Source organism: Corvus hawaiiensis, chromosome Z, assembly GCF_020740725.1.
Source record: "Corvus hawaiiensis isolate bCorHaw1 chromosome Z, bCorHaw1.pri.cur, whole genome shotgun sequence".
Taxonomy (NCBI): Eukaryota; Metazoa; Chordata; class Aves; order Passeriformes; family Corvidae; genus Corvus; species Corvus hawaiiensis.
The window spans coordinates 3,166,020-3,184,528 of NC_063255.1; the positions used below are offsets into that span (position 1 = coordinate 3,166,020).

The following is an 18,509-nucleotide window of genomic DNA, read 5'->3' on the forward strand; positions in this document are numbered from 1 at the left end:
TCCCGTTTAAATGCGCGTTTGGTGGCCAAGTTCAGTAAAAGTTTAATCACCCTAGGGAATAACACAGGCTTTGAACACAGCCTATGTCTAAACAGGAAGGGCTTGTAATAGAACGGGTTGTAAATGGTTCTGTTACAAATTGACTGCAAATCTATCCCAGTGAAATTGATGTTGCCTGCAGTTGTAGTTCAAGTTCTCCTTAGAAATTATATTGGCTGGAGAAAATGAGGCTGAGCGCTTCGTGTGTGGGTGATCACTATTAAGGATCAAACTGCAGTCTTCTCTAGTGATAACAGGTGTGCATCTTGGCACTGAAAGGTTTAAGGCTTCAGGCTGTTCATAAGACTTTCCATTCCCCGAGCATGAGCTGAGAAGAGATTTAAGTATTTTAGAAGCTATCTGGGATGAAAAACAGTGCAAATTTGTGACAGTTCCCTGAGCAAGTAGGTCAATTGTTACAGAATCTCCATAGATAAGTCTGGGTAGTGCTTCCTTTATTAATGCTCAGTACATTACAGAAGTGTAATTCCAAGCAATTGTCAGAGATGTATTTTATTTAATAACGTTCATGAATATGTTTCAGATAGGACTTATTTCAAAATTGTTATCAGTGCACTCATTCTCTCTTTCTAAATGAAATCCATATTCCAAAAGTACAAGACTTAAATCCTTTCAGCCATTCTGGTAGCTTCTAATAATCTTGAGAGAAGCTTCCAGATATTTTGTTGTATATTGTGGAAAATGAAACTGATATTATTATTCTATAATAGGAACCTTACCTAAAGTTTTCTTATGTTTTCACTAGTACATCTTATCCAAAGATGGTTAGCAGAGATGTAGAAGCTATTGCTGCTTTGAATATTCTTATCCTTTCTCCTTGCATCTCTCAGTGGAGGGTCCAAATTAAAAATGAACTCTGAAATTCACAAAGAAAAGCCTTGTGATGTCAGAACTGACTGGGATACCCTTCTTCAGGTAAAGCTTGTAACATGTGAAATTCTGAACTACTGGTTTGCTCTCCAAAAATAAAGCAAGCAAAAACAGTTTAGATTTTGTAATTGTCAGTCCTTGCCAGAGTACAAAATTAGCTTGGAAAATAAATGAATTTCTATTTCAGGAAGAATAGGGCAAAAAAATTAAACCAATCCCAGACCCCCAAAAATCTAATGCTGAAAGCTTTGGGTCACACATGCTGCCACTAAAAGGCTGGAAGCAGACAATTACTATTTTAGTCAAACCATTCAAAATTTAAAGGGCTAAAGAGCACTGCCTTTCATATAATAAACCACCCCCCCCACCCCCCCCAAGCTACTTTGAAAGAAAAAGTTAAATAAAAAGGGTAGACATGCAGAAAGGGAATCATACAAGCAGTGCCCTAACATCCTCTCTCTAATCAATGGCTAACAGACCTGCATCTTACACACTGCTGTAGGTCTAGAGAAAACTTTGTCTGTGATCTAAGTAAATTAATATGTGTACAAGTTTCAATTTTGCTCACCTGTTTTTACTTGTTAGTGACTGTATTTGTGCATGTAAGTAAAGCTTCAGTAAATAAATTCTTTCACCTTGCTTGTCAGGTTAACTAGCAAAGGCATTCTGCAGGCTTTTTAGAGGTAAACTGAAATTCCAGGTTACCTGCATGTAAAGCAGTGAAGTTGTTGAGTAAGAGTGACTATTAACCAATTGTCTATTTTGTGATCTTCCCATGAGGATTAAAAAGCATTTACTGGGAAATGTTAATTGCAAGTACCAGTAGAAGAATATTGGCAATTCCGAAGGAAGTTACAGTAAATGCTGTTTTAGAGAATCCGGAGAAAAGTCTTTTTCATTACAAGAAGTCACCTTTTAAGTAGACAGTAGGTGGTCTGATAGAGGTGGACTTGCTGAGCCTGCAAGGGGAGGGAACTGAAATCATGTGAGGTAAAAGAAGCATTAGAAAGCTTTCATTAGCGTTCTTTAAATGGAACCTTAAAGACTTCAAAAAGAATGTTAGCCACAGAGCTAAAAATTATTTGATAAAAATCAAATAGTTCTAAGTTTTAAGCAATTGATGAGAAGTAAAATTTAATTTCTGGTTCAACCACTCCTGTGGCACTGGTAAAACTTGCCTCTGGAAATCTAAAGCCCTTGAGACTAACGAGAAAGCTCGAGCAAAGATGTACCCATGGCTGAGGAGAACAAGGTGAAAGGAATTGTTCACACACAAGATTACAGGATGGGATGTTGGGATGTTCCTTTGAATGTTCAGGAATCTAGCCAGTGTCCTGTGAGACCACCTCTAATGATCTTTCAAAGTCATAATGTTTGGGGAGGGAGGTGTCAGCCCTAGATTCCAGATGGGAAGAAGGAGCATTGGTAAAATTAGAGGCAAATCAGCCTCACCTCAATCCCTGGGAAAGTGATGGAGCAAATTCCTCTGACAGCCATTTTAAAACATGCTAAGGACAAGAAGACGACTGGGAGTTGTGAGTATGGATTTATAAAGAGAAGACTGTGCCTGACCTGGTAGCCTTCTGCTGCCATGAAATGACTGGTTCATGAATGAGGGGAGAGCAGCTAATACTGTTTATCTTGACTTTCTCAAGACTTTTGTTACTTTGTCCCATAACAAATCCCTTAAAGTATTTTTCTCTGACTGCCCTTTCGAAAGCAGTACTCAAATGCCACTAAAAGCCAATATATTTGTATAGCCTGTGCTGCCTAAGTTGTTTTCACACATAGTAACTTTACACCAGTTTCCTTATTGTATAACCAAAATGTCAATGTTTTGTGTAGATTAGTGATGCAGAGCACAGGAAACCAATTTCTCTTCTACAACATGAATGTTCTTTCTCTTGTGAATTAATCAAGAGGCATAGTCTTCAAATGCCAGTCTCCTACTACTCATAGTAGACTGCCAGTACAAACTGACTGCTGATAATACTCCTATTTTATGTTTTTGCTCAGACACGGGCTCCAGTTTCACAGACATATGTTCATACGTCAGATTAACTTGAACTAACTTTCAAATACAGACTAACCAGAAAATGTTAACTTCATAACATTTCACAGACAACAGACTTTATTTTAAACTCCAGCAGATACACAGTGCTTCCCAAGTACAAGAACTGGCTTTCATCCCCTTCCCATTGTTACACCTTTCAGGTTTATTAGCTCTTGTTTTTGTGTATGCCTTAGTATAATTTATGGAGTTTTTTAAAGAAGACTCATGTAGAACAGAAAAACATCTTACAGAAAATAAACTCTTAGATCTGTGTAGTAATCCCCAATCCACCGTATCTGTAATCCCCAAAATTATATAAAATTATTTGAAAAGAAATTATTAGACCAATTTTATATACCTACCCAGAAAAATTATAAAAATATTTTTCCCAGATAAAATTTCTAGAGTAGTAATTGTTTTCCCCAGATGAAAGTTTATCTGGAAATCTTAAAATCCTGCCTATAATGAGATTAATAGATGAATGCTACATGGTCAATGTAAGCAGCTGAAACCAGTTTAAACCTCCTGCCTCTGGATGGCAGTCAGCTGTAAAAGTTAGCATTGGTAAACTGAAACAGCTGTGAGATTTCTGCATCTGCTTTTTATCTGTTTTATAGCAAACACATGAAAAAATTTAGGATTTAGCATAGCACTATCCATTAGAAGAGTCATATTAGCAACTCTAATGTTTTACAGTGACATTCTTCTCCCCATAAAATTGCTTGTATCAAAGATTGAGTACTTTTTCTTGCCTTACAATTATTTTTAAACTTACTTCAAAATAAGATGAGGGAGTTAGCTGACAGAGATAGTGTTGTTAACTCTGAATCTCCAAGTACATATTAACAAAGGAGGAGTATCTCCACCATTGAGAGACCGGGAAAATGCACAAAAGTGGTTTAAGATTTGAGAATCTTCATGTGAGAACAGATTCTTCATCCAGTTACATTTCAGGGCAGCATTTCTTCAGTCACTTATGAAATCCAGTATCTGTTCTGCAGACAACACTTCTTGGATTACAGAAGCATTTTTCTTCAAAAGGGGATTTTAGAAAACCCTTTTTTTAAAGCTATATAAAAGTCTACATATCAGTAGATAAACTAACAGTTTTATGATAAACTTTTAATACCCATATGTGTGACAATGTATGTGTTGGGAAAGGAAATGTAAAAACTCGGCTTTTAATTTTTTTTTTTTTAATTAAATTCAGTGTCTGCTAGGAGATCTGCTACTTGCTGTTTTTGTGGCAGGACATGCAATTGGAACTGTTTGGGTAAGTGCCCACTGGAGCGAAAAAAGTACCTTTTTTCTTTGCTCTGAGGTTACCCTGCTGGGAATCACAGCGTGTAATTTTACATAAGGGGAAGCTGTTTTTAAATCTCAACAAAACCTGTCTGAACAAGGTAATTCAAAGGTGTTGAATAGAAAATTCTGGAATTCACTGGCGTGCATTTCTTCTCCTTTCCAGCCAGATTTTGTAGGAGCAGGGCAAGATCTTTTGTTCAAGGCAGAAGAATATAATAAAACCTTTATAATGATGAAGTTTGAAAACTGCAGTATAACTTGGTGCAGATAAACATTAATGTTTTACTTCCAACTTTTATTTGAAAGTGGCATAAAATAGGCATTATTACAACATGAAGTGAGTTTGGTAAATAGTAACGCTAAAAAAAATTTTTGATGTCTTTAGATGTCTTAAAATATAAGCACATAATGATTAAAACTGTAATAGATTATCTACATTTGCAATTAAAAAACACCACACATCGCTTACTGCAGGATCAGAAAATCACGCAGTGTATTTTCATAAAATTAAAATGCAGCAGAAAAAAAAATTGTTCAAGTGTTTTATCTGTTTTGAGGCTTCCAGCATGGTTTCTAACCCTTGCATGCATCAACTCCAGCCTCATCAGTCATTGCTCATGACAGTTAGCAAATGAGACAATTTTACATTATTCTTTCATTTTTTCCACAACTTAGTATTATGTCAGCCAACTATTTACTAGTAAACCTCAGTTTCTCTGTAGTGAAGCCACAGCTTTCAGCTGAAGTAGTTTTTGGTGGAAACATTCCCAGCAAAACCACCTTCTCCATATTCAAAACAAGTTGTTGATTATTCTATTGTAAGTGGAAATTCTTGCAGATGAAAATCAATCAAATATGCCAAAACATTGATGTTAAGAGCTGTGGCACAATATTTTCAAATCCTGTATTTTAAGTGCATACTTATAATTCAGTAGAAACCTCTTAACCCTTTTTGTTAGTTTTTTGTTGTTCATTCTTTCTCCAAAGTTTCCTTCATAAATTATCAACATCAGCAGATGAATGAGAATTTCTCTGTAGAGCACCTGGTTCATCTGCTACCAGTTTGTCTATTAGAAAACAGTCAATGAAAGGTTTGTCCCAATCAGTATTTTCACATCTGGCAAACAAGAGTGAATATTCTGCCACAGTTTTTTTCATTACTTTGAACAATACTGAAGCATAAACATTTCAGCCATTTGCAGCATCCAGCCATGCCTCATGAAATGGATGCAGTGCAGAGCTATACTGCCTTTGTGTTATGCAACTGCTAAAACAGATGTTGCAGACTACTGTGATAAGAAGTTGAATTCCAGGTGCTCTAATATTTGGGCCATGCAGAAAAGCTTTGTTACTTCAGCAATGTGACTTTTCATGAGGAACTCTTCTTGGCCATCTCAGGAAACTTACCAGCCTAGTCACATGCTCTCTTGCGTGTTCTTAGTGCACCTCTAAAGCTCTTAATCAGTATTGATATAAATATGAGGGGCTGAAAGTGTCCTGGCTTTATAATCTATATGTTAACTGAATCTTTCACAGCTCAGTAATGTTTATCCATACTTGCAAATTACCTTTGATAGGCACAAAATTCTGCGCATAGTATTTCTGATGTAGTTTAAAATACTGAATTTAGTGCTCATTTCATGTTTTCCTTTAGGCCAAGCAGGTGCTACTTTTACCATACTTAATGCTTATCCCCAACACAAAGCAATAGTTCAAATACTTCAAATAGCAGAATTGAAATACAAGTCACATTCTCATAGACAGTATTCAGGAAAAGCAAACATAAGAAGGCAAAGAGCTGGAAATCAGGGAATGCCACAGAGAAGAGGGTCTGAACTGCAAGGAGGTGTCAGGTACAAGCCAAGGGGGGCCACAGGGCTGTGGGCCTGGGGAAGCTCTGGCTTGTAGCGAGTGTGGTCAGCAGCTCTTGACGCAGGGTGCCTGGAGCCTTTGTTGCAGCTGCCCCTGCTTGGAATGGGTGATGCTCCCACCCTTTAGCTGGTGCTAGGAGGAGGCTTGTTGGATCAGAGGGAGTATGTAGGCCCCCCCATGACCTTTCGTGCAGGATCTGTGCTGCTGTTGGAGAGCTGTGCTGCTAAGGAGAAGAATTTTGGAAGTCAGCAATCTTTGCAGCTTGGGAAGAGATAGGACCTCCTCAGACCCTACTGCTTCAAGAGCCTTGGGCCCCACAATGCAGACCTGGGCAGTCTGTCACTAGCAGAACCACATGGGGAATACCAGTAGAAGGCAACAGCTGGAAACTGGTGGCTTCCAGCACTGCATGTAAGGCTCCTACTTGTAGTGCAGTTTTAACAGTGTAACAGAGCTCCTGTTTCAAGGCAGTCTCCTAGATGCTGCAATGGAATCTTCTGTACACATTCCAAAATTGAATTTAATCCATGGCAGCAAGGATACCATACCAAAAAGTACACTTTCTCTCTGAGTAAGTGCCTTCAGGCAGAAAAACAGAAGTTACAGCCAGTATTCTCAGATGCTTGATGAAAAAGCAAACTGTTGAGTTATGAAATAATGTCCAAGTAGGGAGCAGATACAGAAAACCTAAATAACAAGGGGCCCAATACTCCAGGGTCATCAGGGCTGTAACCTCTTACAGTGGGAATCAGTCTTCTGTGTAGAAGAACATAGCAATAGTGGTATATCAAATCCACATATACAAGGAAAAAAAGACTAAACTATTTGTGTTACTGCATTGTTGTGTGATTTCCAAGAAAACTGGATGTAAAGCTGAATTTAGCTCTCCTGTGAAATTGTGTGCCTATCTCTTTAATTTCCTTACCACCTATTTCTTTTTACCCTTGTACACCTCTTCAGAATGCTTTCAGCATACTCTTAATTTTAATCCTACTCATTGACCTAGGCATCCCTCTCTATCTACTTAACTTGAAACTAAAGTCCTCTCTTTGTGACAGAAGCCACTCACTGCCCTATCTGACTTCATTGCAAGACTGGGATGCAGTGGGTCTGGCTGAGGTGGAGCTCATTTCCCCACAGGAGCCCTCACAGTGCTGTGCTTTGCACTGGTGGCTACAGGGGTGTTGATAACACACCACTGTGTGGCTACTGCTGGACAGCACTGGCACAGCACCAGCGCCGTCTCCCCAACATTCTGCCCCCCCAGCAGTAGGCTGGGGGTGAGCAAGATCTTGGGAGGGGACACAAATAGGCCAGCTGATCCAAACAGACCAAAGGGGTGTTACATACCATATGATGTCAGCCCAGATAGAAAAGCTAAGAAGAGGATTGAAGGTGAGGCATTTGTTTCTTACGATGTTTGCCTTCCAAAGAAACTGCTACCCGTGCTGATGCCCTGCTTCCCAGAAGTGGCTGGACATCACTTGCTGATAAGAAGTAGAAAATAAAATTATTTATTTTCTCTTTGCTTGTGTGTGCAGAAACTTTCGCTTTAGTACACTGCCTTATCTCAACCTACAAATTGTTTTCCATCTTATTTTCTCTCCTGTGCACCTGGGGAAGGAGTAGTGATAGAGCAGCTTGGTGAGCACCTGGCATCCAGCCAAGGACAACCCACCACATGGGGTTATTCACAAAAATACTTCTTTGTTGTGAAGAACCCAGTCTTGCAATGAAATCACCTAGAACAGACCCGTGGACACTGAGATGCACAGAGCCAGGAACACAAATATGACTTTACTAATGGATATTGATGGACTACTGAGGTCTACAAAAACTGTAGATGAATGAAATACTGTTATGGAGAATTTCCTAGTACTTAAATAATTCAATTTCACACAGCTTTAAAGAGCATTAGTTTATTATCTATTCTCCATGTGTTACCTCAGAAACAGTCTTATTATATACAAAAATTTGGAATGTTGAATAAATGCTGATCAATAGAAACATTACATAGCTGTTGACAAGGGAGTATTTCTAAACAAGACCAAAATAATAATGCATGTTTGATTCTGTGTGTTGCTTATTGCTATGTTTGTGTTGATAGAATGCTTTCAAGTATGTACACTTTTTTTAACTTGTCCAAAAAAGAAATTAAAAAAAAATATTTACATAATAAATACGTGGGAGACTTCATCTTTTCATTACATCAGTTGAACTGATTCTTTAATGAACTATTAAGAATAGAAAGAATTAACACAGTTTGCATCAATTCATTGCCATGCTGAGTAACTTAGGCTGCTGATGGATTTTATTCTATTCAAAATGTAGTTTACAATGCATTCAAAATGAAAAGTGCCGATATTGTCTCTCCTCCTGTTGAATCCTGGCTGGACTAGTTCAGGAGACATCCTTCTCCCACTCCCCACAAAATCATTTAATCTGACATGTTTACCTTCACACACTGACACTGACAAAACAAACACATTTCAATTCACTGAAAACTCAAACATTTAGTGAGTAAAATCAGCATTATCCATGTTTTATTAGACGATTAATTTGCTAACTGACGGAAGACAAGCTTTGGCCAAGTATTTCCACAAGAAGTACTAAACTTCTTGCTATAAATCTCTACTTATATAGTTCTACCAGCCGAACAGTTTTTGGTAGAATTTTTCTGTGATACATAAATCTGAAAATTAAGTGACACAACAACATTTAAAACTTCTGTTACCATTAAAGCAAAATACAATACAGTATAATTTCTCAGTGATATATTTAAATGTACTGCAAAATGTATACAAAGTCAGTCCAAGATCAGTAAAGAATCAGTTCTGCTTTTTGGACTTTTCCCTTCTCAAAGATACAGGTTTTGTAGAAGACCAAGGTCATTTAGGACTTGTCTGTATGTATCCCCATTAAAAGGCAGTGTGTGATAAAAATAACATGATTAAAAGTAATGAACATGTGATGTGAACATTTTGCATTTTCAATAAAAAAATAGAAACTAAACAACAACTAAACACTGAAGCCTGCCATTATATAGCTATGTTTCTCATTCTTTGAGATTAACAGCACACAGAAAATAAGTGAATTTTATCAAAATACAGCACATTTCTGCTAATTTATCAAAAAAATCATTTTCTATGTAAATATTACTGAAAATCAACTAAAAAGAATTAAAATATACAAAGAGTTGTTAAAGGGTTTCAATTAAAATTATTAGAACTATACACAGTACAATAAGCAATAGTTAACATCTTTGAAAGAAGTGCAATAATATTGGAGTTCACTTATTAAAAAAGTACTGCCTGTTTATTACTGCTAGCTATGTATAATTCCTTTCTCTTCCAGCTCATTGTCCCAAAACTAAAGGAAGCTGGTGTTTTTGCTAGTTTTATTAAAAGCATTTACTTTTTGGGTTGAAAAAAGCACTTATACCTGTCTCAAACTACCAATGTGTACGTAATTAAAAATGAACTGCAATAATTGAATATTGCTCCAATGATCGGCTAATTATTAGCCCTGATTAAAAACAGTTATCGGTCTTCTATGGCACTTTTCCCTGGTCCATAACAACCGTGTATGAATTATCACTGCAGACTATGCAGTCTCTATTCAATTACAAAGGAGAAAGATAAAGTTAATGTTTCTGGTAAACAAAATTAATAGAAGCATAATTGAACCTTTTATACAGTAATAAGGAACAAAGGCAGCCTGTGGTAAATCACTATTACATTAATGTAATTAGAAACCCTTTAATGACTCTGAAGTGTCTAGTTCACATTTAATGTTACCTGTAGGAACAGCCCTTTAAGAAACCTCATTACAAACTGGTGGGTTGTAAGTATACGCTCCCTTTGCTCTCCATCTCAGCACAGCAATTTTCCATCACTGCTCAAAGTTTCACAAACTTGCTTTGGTTACCTAGCTCCATACGTATGGTTTCCTTTTTGATTAACAAGGCAATGCAAAGGCCAAACAAAATCAAGATGTCTTTCGTAACCTTTCCTGCATCATTTGTGTCTGTTTAAATATATATTACAGGCAACAATCTTAAAAACTGGCCATTTCAGTTTCATTTTCAAAATCTGTCAGCTTAAAATGGAGTCTTTTTTATAAAGATAAAATTATCACCATTTCCACAAAATTGGGGATTTCCATAGCAGAGAAAAATCTCTGGGCACAATTCCACAGTACAGTTGAAAAAAATAAATGTATGCAAGAAAACAACTAAACATGAATCACATGTGGCAAATTAATATTCAATGACTACATTAAGAACAAATCCTGTATAATATCACAAATTTGTAGTTACAGTCTTCCTAAAAAAACAACACCGTAAGCTTTTATTGCATTTTCTATTGGTAGACGTACACTCCAGAACTAAACACTTTTTCTTCTCTCCTGATTCCAGATTTAGATAGCAGATAATTGTTTCACCTGACCTTTATTCTGTCCAACCAGCACCACCTTCCATCTACCCATTCATCTATACAATGTGCACATAGCAAAGCCAACACTTCATATCCCCGTTCGTATCTACAGAAGTGGTTCAGCGTAACACATTAATATCTGGTGAATAAAAATAAAGGCAATAAACAGCTACAGGACAGACAGCCCTGCCATCTGTCCATTGGCTACAACTGAGGCTTCACAAAGCCTTGCACAAAGTTTAGTAATGTGTATGAATTATCCAAAAATAAACCTACCATCTGTACAAAAAAACAACACAGGTTTGTTCTTGGAGGAGTGATCCTTAGATTGCTATAATGCTTAAAAACAAGTTTATTCACCATATGCATTTCCAAAATTATTTCCTGTATGTTCTCTACAGTGGTTTTTCCCCCTTTAACCACAAGTTCAGTATTTCCTGTACAAATTTTGATCATAATTCTTTTTGAATTCTTTTAATGTATAAAAATATGCAAAATATTCTGTTTCCCCATAGTCCTTCAATGAATTCTGTTGGTTTATCCCCACAATCCACAGTACTTATGAAGAAACTTCTCGCACAATGATGAGTTCCACTGCATTCTGAAAAGTCTTTAGCAAAGACACTGCTTGTCCATGATCAATATTGATGAAGCTGTATCCATTAGCCTAAGAAGAAATATTTAAAATTGAAAACGACAATCTTGTATTCCGTGTTAATAAAAGATGTTTCATATTTCATGTAAGTTTATTTAAGCCTTAAAGTTTCTATATGAATGCAGAGAATAAATCACTGCAGATTACTTGAATTTGTACCTGCATGCTACAAAAAACTAAACTACCGCATCACCCTTGGAAGAATATAGCAAATAACCAAAAGAAAATCGAACTTTAAACTATTAACATCAGACATCTAATTCATCAGCCGTAATACAGCCACACCACATGTACTACCAATTACACATTCTATTTTAAGTATCACAATATTAGAAATGGCTTGCTTCTGTGATAAATTAAACTGTTGAGGCCTATGACAAAAAAATTAATGGCACTGGGAACCATTTTTTTGTGCTAGATCCTGAGATAATCCCCAACTTGAATTTGCCTGTGACTCTAAACAATAATGTTATTCTTGGACAAGTTTGTCTTGGCAAACACAGGCAGGACCAAGTGGCCTACAAAAGACAGGGAAAACATGCCTGTAGCTCAACTTCTCAGAGTGTATTACTGCAAGATCATGCTCAATCTGGTCAGCAAAATGTTGCAGAAGGACAAATTTGTTCATTTAAACTGTTATTTCTTCCCACTGTGGATCTCACCTTTTCCCCTGAGCTACTTATGTGGTGACAGAGAACTGGATGTGCTCTCTGTGCCTTAGCTGAAAGCTGCAGTTCTTATGCCGTCACTGAACACTCGCTGTTGTTACTTGTTATAAAACCAAGGATTCAAATCTTTCTAGAGATGCAGAGAAACATTTATGTAGACAGTTCAGAGAGCAAAAGTGGCAACAACCCTTTCAAATCATAATTTGCACAGAATGTCCTAGCCCTAGTCTTAAGTCTTACCTGCAATTATCTAGTCAGCAGTCATGTAGAATATTTTTATTAGATATACGTATTAGACATGCATTATAGTATGCATGCCTATTGAATGTTTTACAGAGAACACTGCAAAGTCAAGCATAGAAAAGGCATTTTGGAAGTGACGATATTCATTAAAAAAATCCATAGAAATCTGAGTGGCAACAAGACAGAGTGGGACTGTCATTACATCATCACTGGAATTATCACAGATAAAAGGAATGTGCTGTTTTATAAGAAAAAAATACTCTTAGTTATGAGAAATGAAGTGGCTTTTGATGGTCTAAGCATGCCAATGCAACTTGTCCTTTAGCTCTTTTTCAAACCAAATTCCTTATTAAACAACAAGCAAAACCCAAGCAGTGCCAACATAAAAAAACTTCATTAAGGAATTTGATGGCTTTTATAAAGACAGGAATAAGCCATTAAAACTGAAGTTACCTTTCAGATATGTTCCACTTTACAAATACATAAAAAATGTGCTAACAGTTTTTTCAAAGGTTTAACATGCTTCCTGCTCCTGTTATGTGTTAGTAACCCTCAGTGCTGGGTTAACACCATCCCCGTATCAGTAAGAGAACTAGGACCTCTCTCACCCCAGTGAGGAGGAACAAGCACAGGATTATTAACTGTGCTCAAGAACAAGCCATCTTTTAGTTGAACAACTTAGTCTCAAATCAGTTTTCATGTGGGCCTTTTGGCTTTATCTTTCAGTTGAAGAATTAGGCTGAGTTTTCAATCTGGCTTTGTTTTAGAAAACAGTTCACAGGATGTTGTGGTTTAATTGAGATACTAGTGGGAGTGGGGGGGTCTGGTTTGGAGCTTTTTGTTTGTTCTGTTTTTAGAAAACTGAAATGCAGCAGAGTCAACTCCCAACATTTTCAGGATATGGTGAATAATTATTTTTAACAAGCTCTGCAATTTAAGGGTAGCTAGCTAGAACAATGTTCAAACATCCCGTTTGCCCATTTTGGTTAAGAAAGTAAGGCACTATGAACCTATTGTTCATTTCCCTGACCGCACCCCAAACAACTTATGAGCTCATCAGACAACTTCTAAAAAACCTAATCCAGAAAAGGTCTGAATAGGTACAGACTTCCTAGAGAAAGGAACAACACAGCTTGCAGTCCAGAAGCCATGGCTCCTGAAATGCCTGGCTTGGCTGGCCAGGAGCAGATGGGCAGCCAGGAGGTGCATGCTGTGACCAGGCAGACAGCAGCAAGCAAAGGGGCAGCTCTGGCCAGTACTCACACATGTATGGCCTGACAGTGGGGGAGAGGCGGCAAAGGCTGGCAGGAGCTGCAGCACGGAGGGGATGTGACAGCAGAGTGCAACTGTGGAGAGTGGCTGCCAGGGCAAGTGCTGGTGTTCAGACAATACAGTGTTCACAACACTGCATGTCAATGACCACAAACGCAGTAATTGAATGATATAGTATAGCCTAATGAAATGCTCATGTTCCATCTCAACTTACATCTTTTGACACTTCTCTTTCGTCTTTGGAAGTGTGAAAAATGGAAAAGTGAATTTGAAAAAATGATCCACCATGCTTCAGTCTGTGTCACTTACTGTCATGTTAGGCGGCAGAAAATGAAAAGCTTCATCCCAGAATATAAGAATAAATCTGGTGAAGATAGGTAATCTATCTAAAAATGAAACATTCTGCTCTTAGGTGCAAACTGAAAACTAACTGGTATATTACATAGGCTAGTTAATTAAGTCATTACAATACCTGAATTATTTTATCCCCTGGCTGTAACAGCTTAGATGCAGGTCCATCTGGCTGCACTCTGGTTACAAATATGCCCTTGAAAAACAGAGGTGGAAACATTTTTACAATTTATTGATGAATAACAAGACAGCATCAAACAGATGTAATCCAAAACATTTTTTCAATTTTCCATCCTAAGTAGAAGAGAATGCAGTACTATTCTACAGGTCTCTGGCTTTGGAGACTGCCTTCCTTTTCTGATGTTGAATATCCAGCATTGTCTTTAAAGGGTTGCTTAGGCGCCAATTGCAATCCACCTTGGTTTAATTTAGCAGATGTATATGTCAAGATGAATTATCGACCACCAGAAATACAACTGTAGGCTAAATCACTGTCTCTTTTATAAGAGGATTCCTAATTGTACACTCCATAATTCACTATCTCAAATCTGCTAACTGCTAACTAGAACTGTGCAAGAACCACTCATCTGGAATAATCCTCTATACTGTCATGCAACCACTGTGACCACCTACAACCTTGATTTCCCACATCATTTGTCCAGTTTTCTCCCTTCCAGTCCTGGAGTTTAGTGGTTTGGGAAATATATATACTTTCTTTTCTCCCTTTGCTGAACATGAGAAACACTATTGATCAGAAGGCTTTTAAGAAGTGTTAGTATAAAATACTTACATCATCTTCCGGTCTGAACGGATTTCCTCTACCACCAACTCCTCCTGATATACTAAACCCAAGTTCTGGATCCTTGTCCACTCTCACTCGAATCTAAGTAATTACAACCAAAATTAGACAAACTGGCTGAAACTCTACATTCAAAGCTACTGTAATGAAATTATTACCAAGGAATTCAGGTGAACAAAAGCTTTAAAATGAATAAAAAATTTTAAAAGTCGTTCAAGAGAGTATTATATCTCATAAAATTAATGCAGAACAAGACTGCAATACAACATCATGTATCATTGTAACTTAAGTTTTACTCCAATACCACTATTATTATAATCATAATCCACATGGGCTTTAAATTCAGAGATATTTTGATACTACGTAGGTTACTTTAATGCCCCCAGCAAATATACATGCTCCTGTGAAAGAATCTGTTCTTCCTGGTTTTTTGCTACCTCTAGATAAATTTTGAAAATCAAACATTCCTACTTTCACTCCAAGTTCTACATAGCCAACTCTCTGTGCTCTTTCTCTTGCTAGAAGAGTTGAAAAAAATCCTTATTTTACACAGGAAGTGGACATTCTCATTCTAGCACAGAAGGAAAGCTAGTTATCAGGATTTTCTCAAACTCAGTATAGAAAGAAGGCTGTTGCAATGAAAGACATTAAATGGTATAAGAATTTCTTATATACAGATCTGTCTATCGTAAATAAAACTGATAATTATTAGGCATGCATCAGATTGCTCACACTTTTTTACGGATTTTTGCTTATGGGTACACATTTCTGGACTTGCAGGTTTTTTAAGCATGCCAGATGGAAAGTACTGTAAGTTGTACTGTGACTTTGCATTTTCTTCAGTTACTAGCTAAATAATGAGTTGAGATAAATAAATTTAGTTGAGAAATTAATTTTTAGCTCAGTAAAAAAAGTTTGCAAATTTAAGTTTCTGGTACATTCTGTTAAAATTCTACCATATTTCTCTCAAAACTGGAAGGAATGTGTGATTTGAGGAGTAGAATTGCTCTAAGATAACATCTGCTGGAGATAAATCCCTATATTGTTTCTGTCACCATCTACAGAGAAATGATAATAAATGAAAACAATGTAACAATTCACTGTCTCTGACTGACAGATGTCATATCTGTCAGATAGATTTTACTCTTACCTCTTGCTTTGCCAACTCATGACCTTGTCTCGGAGAGCACTGGGACTGGGTATAGGGAGGTTGGTGGGCAACTTTCAACATCAGATAATCAATTAATTGCTCTCTAGATGGATGCCTTGCAACTGATGATTGAGGAGGGAGATGATGGACTTGGCTGTAGTTTGCCTGAAGTCTCTGAGGCTGGCACATTTGTCCATTTGTTAAAGGCATCTGAAAAAAACATGAATACTCATGGTCATACAGTGTGTAAGCAGAAATCCTCAATTCTTGCTTTATTAATTCAATACTTCTCATATGTGACTGCTCTTATTATTCAGCAACATTACTAAAACTACTCTTCTGGATCATGTACAATTATATCCATTTTGTTTAAAGTTATCAGCTCTGACCTACTGAACAAATATGAAAAACAAAAACTTAATTTGAATGCTAATTTACTAGTACAGATTAGATAGCCTTTGCTTTTAGCACTTGTTTTTTCACGGAGTTTTCCCAAACATTATTTTCTAGCAGTGCAACTGATGGTATTGACACGTGATTGATACCACTACAGTCTGCACTTTCCCTGCATAAAATTCAGAGATTTTGTAACAATTTCCAATAGATCATACAAAAATAAGAATCCCCACCTCCTTGCCCAGCTGGCAGACTACAGGCTCTCCAAGCAGCTTATGGTGACCACTTCACAAGAAAACTCCCTGAGCAAATTTGCATCCAAGCTCAAGATTTTAGTATCAAAATTGCAGTATTTCCAGCAAATATTACTCTATTGTTAACACATAAGTAATTGATTTGGTAGGTATGATGATGACAAGTAGCAGTGAGGTCACAACTGTCAGACATGCATGCATTCCAACCATGTCACCAGGAATGATGCTGAGGTGGCAGTGTTTCTTTACTGAAACCTCAGAGTTACTGCTGAGCTGTGCAGCTCTGTGTTGAGATGGGCAGCCTTCTTCCCTCCTCACCCATATGCCTCATGCTATTATCCACCCTAATTACTCACTGATTCATCTGTATGATTCCAAAAATGCTACAGGCTTGAGTTACAGATTTTTTCTGCCTGCCATCATTATCCCCTTAGTTATGGAATACAAGGATATTAAAAAACTGTCTCAGTATTACAAATAACGGAAGTGTGCAAATTTCAACTTTCAACCATGCTATGTGAATGGACACATATCAGAATCTGCCCTGTTGTGTTTATGTCAAACTGATTCTGAGAAATGATAATGTGTGTATATAATACATGTTCATATTATTTACAGATCATATGTATTTAGTTTACACAATTTTCCATTGCCTTTTCTGAAAACTTAAAGTATGACAGGAAAACTTTTTTTTGTTGCACTGCCAGAGGTAGAGTTTATATATGCAAAATGTATCCACAGCTATCCAAGTTCCCACTACCCACTGTCTGTAGAAATGCAACTGAAATTACTGAAGGTGTAAGAATAAAATCCACTTCTGCATCGTAATAATTTAGAAGAATCCTTTTAGCTTCATGGTAGTAAGACCCGCCTCCAGAGATGGTGCTTAGAGATGAATACAGAGTGTCTTCTACTAATTCTGGTTTATTATCACAATTTCATCACAGCAGATTTCAAGTTTGTCCATTAAAAGGTTTAATCAGCTTCATATTACTTTCCTGAAATCATCTGCCATATTCCAAATTTCACTTGCAAGTACGTGTTTGGTTGCAAATTTCTTCTTTCAAAGCACCTACTGAAGAAACATAAGAACTATCTTCCTTCATATAGTCAACTGTTTTGTCTTCCAAAAAGAGGATGCTGTTTCATTTATGCCAGCTTTGAAGCCTGGGTATTACATTTGAAAGAAACCCTAGTTCCAACTGCTATCCCAAGATAAGTTTCTACTACTAATAAAAAATACATCCTTAGGAATAATAGCAAATAATATTCTATCCATGGTGTCATGCAGATAATTACCTGCACAGCTGTTTTCTTCATGCTGTCTGGAGGAATATCTTTGAGACTAAGCGTGGCAGATGAGTAATTCTGCTGTCCCGAAATGAATACTTCATCCTGGCACTGGTCTCCTGGAGCAGATGCCTGGGGATGCTTTAAGCAGAATGACATAGTAAAGACAACTGTCTTCATATAATTAAAACTAAAAAATTCTCAAAAGAAGCCCAGGATAAAACATTTTAAGAGTTTTATCTTTCTTTATCTTTTTTGATTAACTAGTACCTTATCTATGTAAAAAATCTCACTAACCAAGACACCATACACCCATAAAATATTGATGGACATTTACAAATCTTGCAACTGTAGAGGTGTCTTTTATCAGCAATAAATTAATATGAAAAGCCAACAAATGCTAGGGACTAACTATTCAAGGATCCAAGAAGTCTTGTGTCGACTTTATCCTGCTCACTATGGATGCCATAATATCACTCAAGGTGCTCATTTAAAAACTCATTTCCTCAAATTTTCTGACTATGAATTTTCTTGAATGCCTACAGTATCTAACAGTACAATTTATATAATCAGAATTTGTTTTGGAGGAAGAAGAAGAATAGTAAGATTTTGTTCAAACCTTATCAGCCTAGGTTAAATTCAGAATGCTAATCTCTTGATCACAAAGGTACAATGAAACCAGACAATTTTACCTATGTTCAACCATCTACAAAGCGAGTTAAAGAACTCAATGACATTAAACTTCATGACAGAACTTCATGACATTAAACTGAAAAGCCCTGCAATAAGTTTACGGCATATGAAATGAAGGCAAAATATTTAATGCCTAAAAAAA

General features: G+C 36.9%; 1 protein-coding gene across 7 annotated transcripts in view; it reads right to left on the reverse strand.

Annotated features, from left to right (window-relative positions):
• Positions 1 to 8,063: 8,063 nt before the first annotated feature.
• Positions 8,064 to 18,509, reverse strand: part of ERBIN (erbb2 interacting protein) — a 119,370-nt gene continuing 108,924 nt past the window's right edge. For all 7 annotated transcript variants that reach the window (XM_048290873.1, XM_048290870.1, XM_048290871.1 and 4 more), the window contains 5 exons: positions 17,684 to 17,815; positions 15,735 to 15,944; positions 14,576 to 14,668; positions 13,907 to 13,981; positions 8,064 to 11,263 (listed from right to left, as the gene is read on the reverse strand). In XM_048290873.1, coding sequence (XP_048146830.1) covers positions 11,156 to 11,263; positions 13,907 to 13,981; positions 14,576 to 14,668; positions 15,735 to 15,944; positions 17,684 to 17,815 — 618 coding nt within the window. In that variant the 3' untranslated portion in view covers positions 8,064 to 11,155. The remainder of the gene's footprint in view (positions 11,264 to 13,906; positions 13,982 to 14,575; positions 14,669 to 15,734; positions 15,945 to 17,683; positions 17,816 to 18,509) is intronic.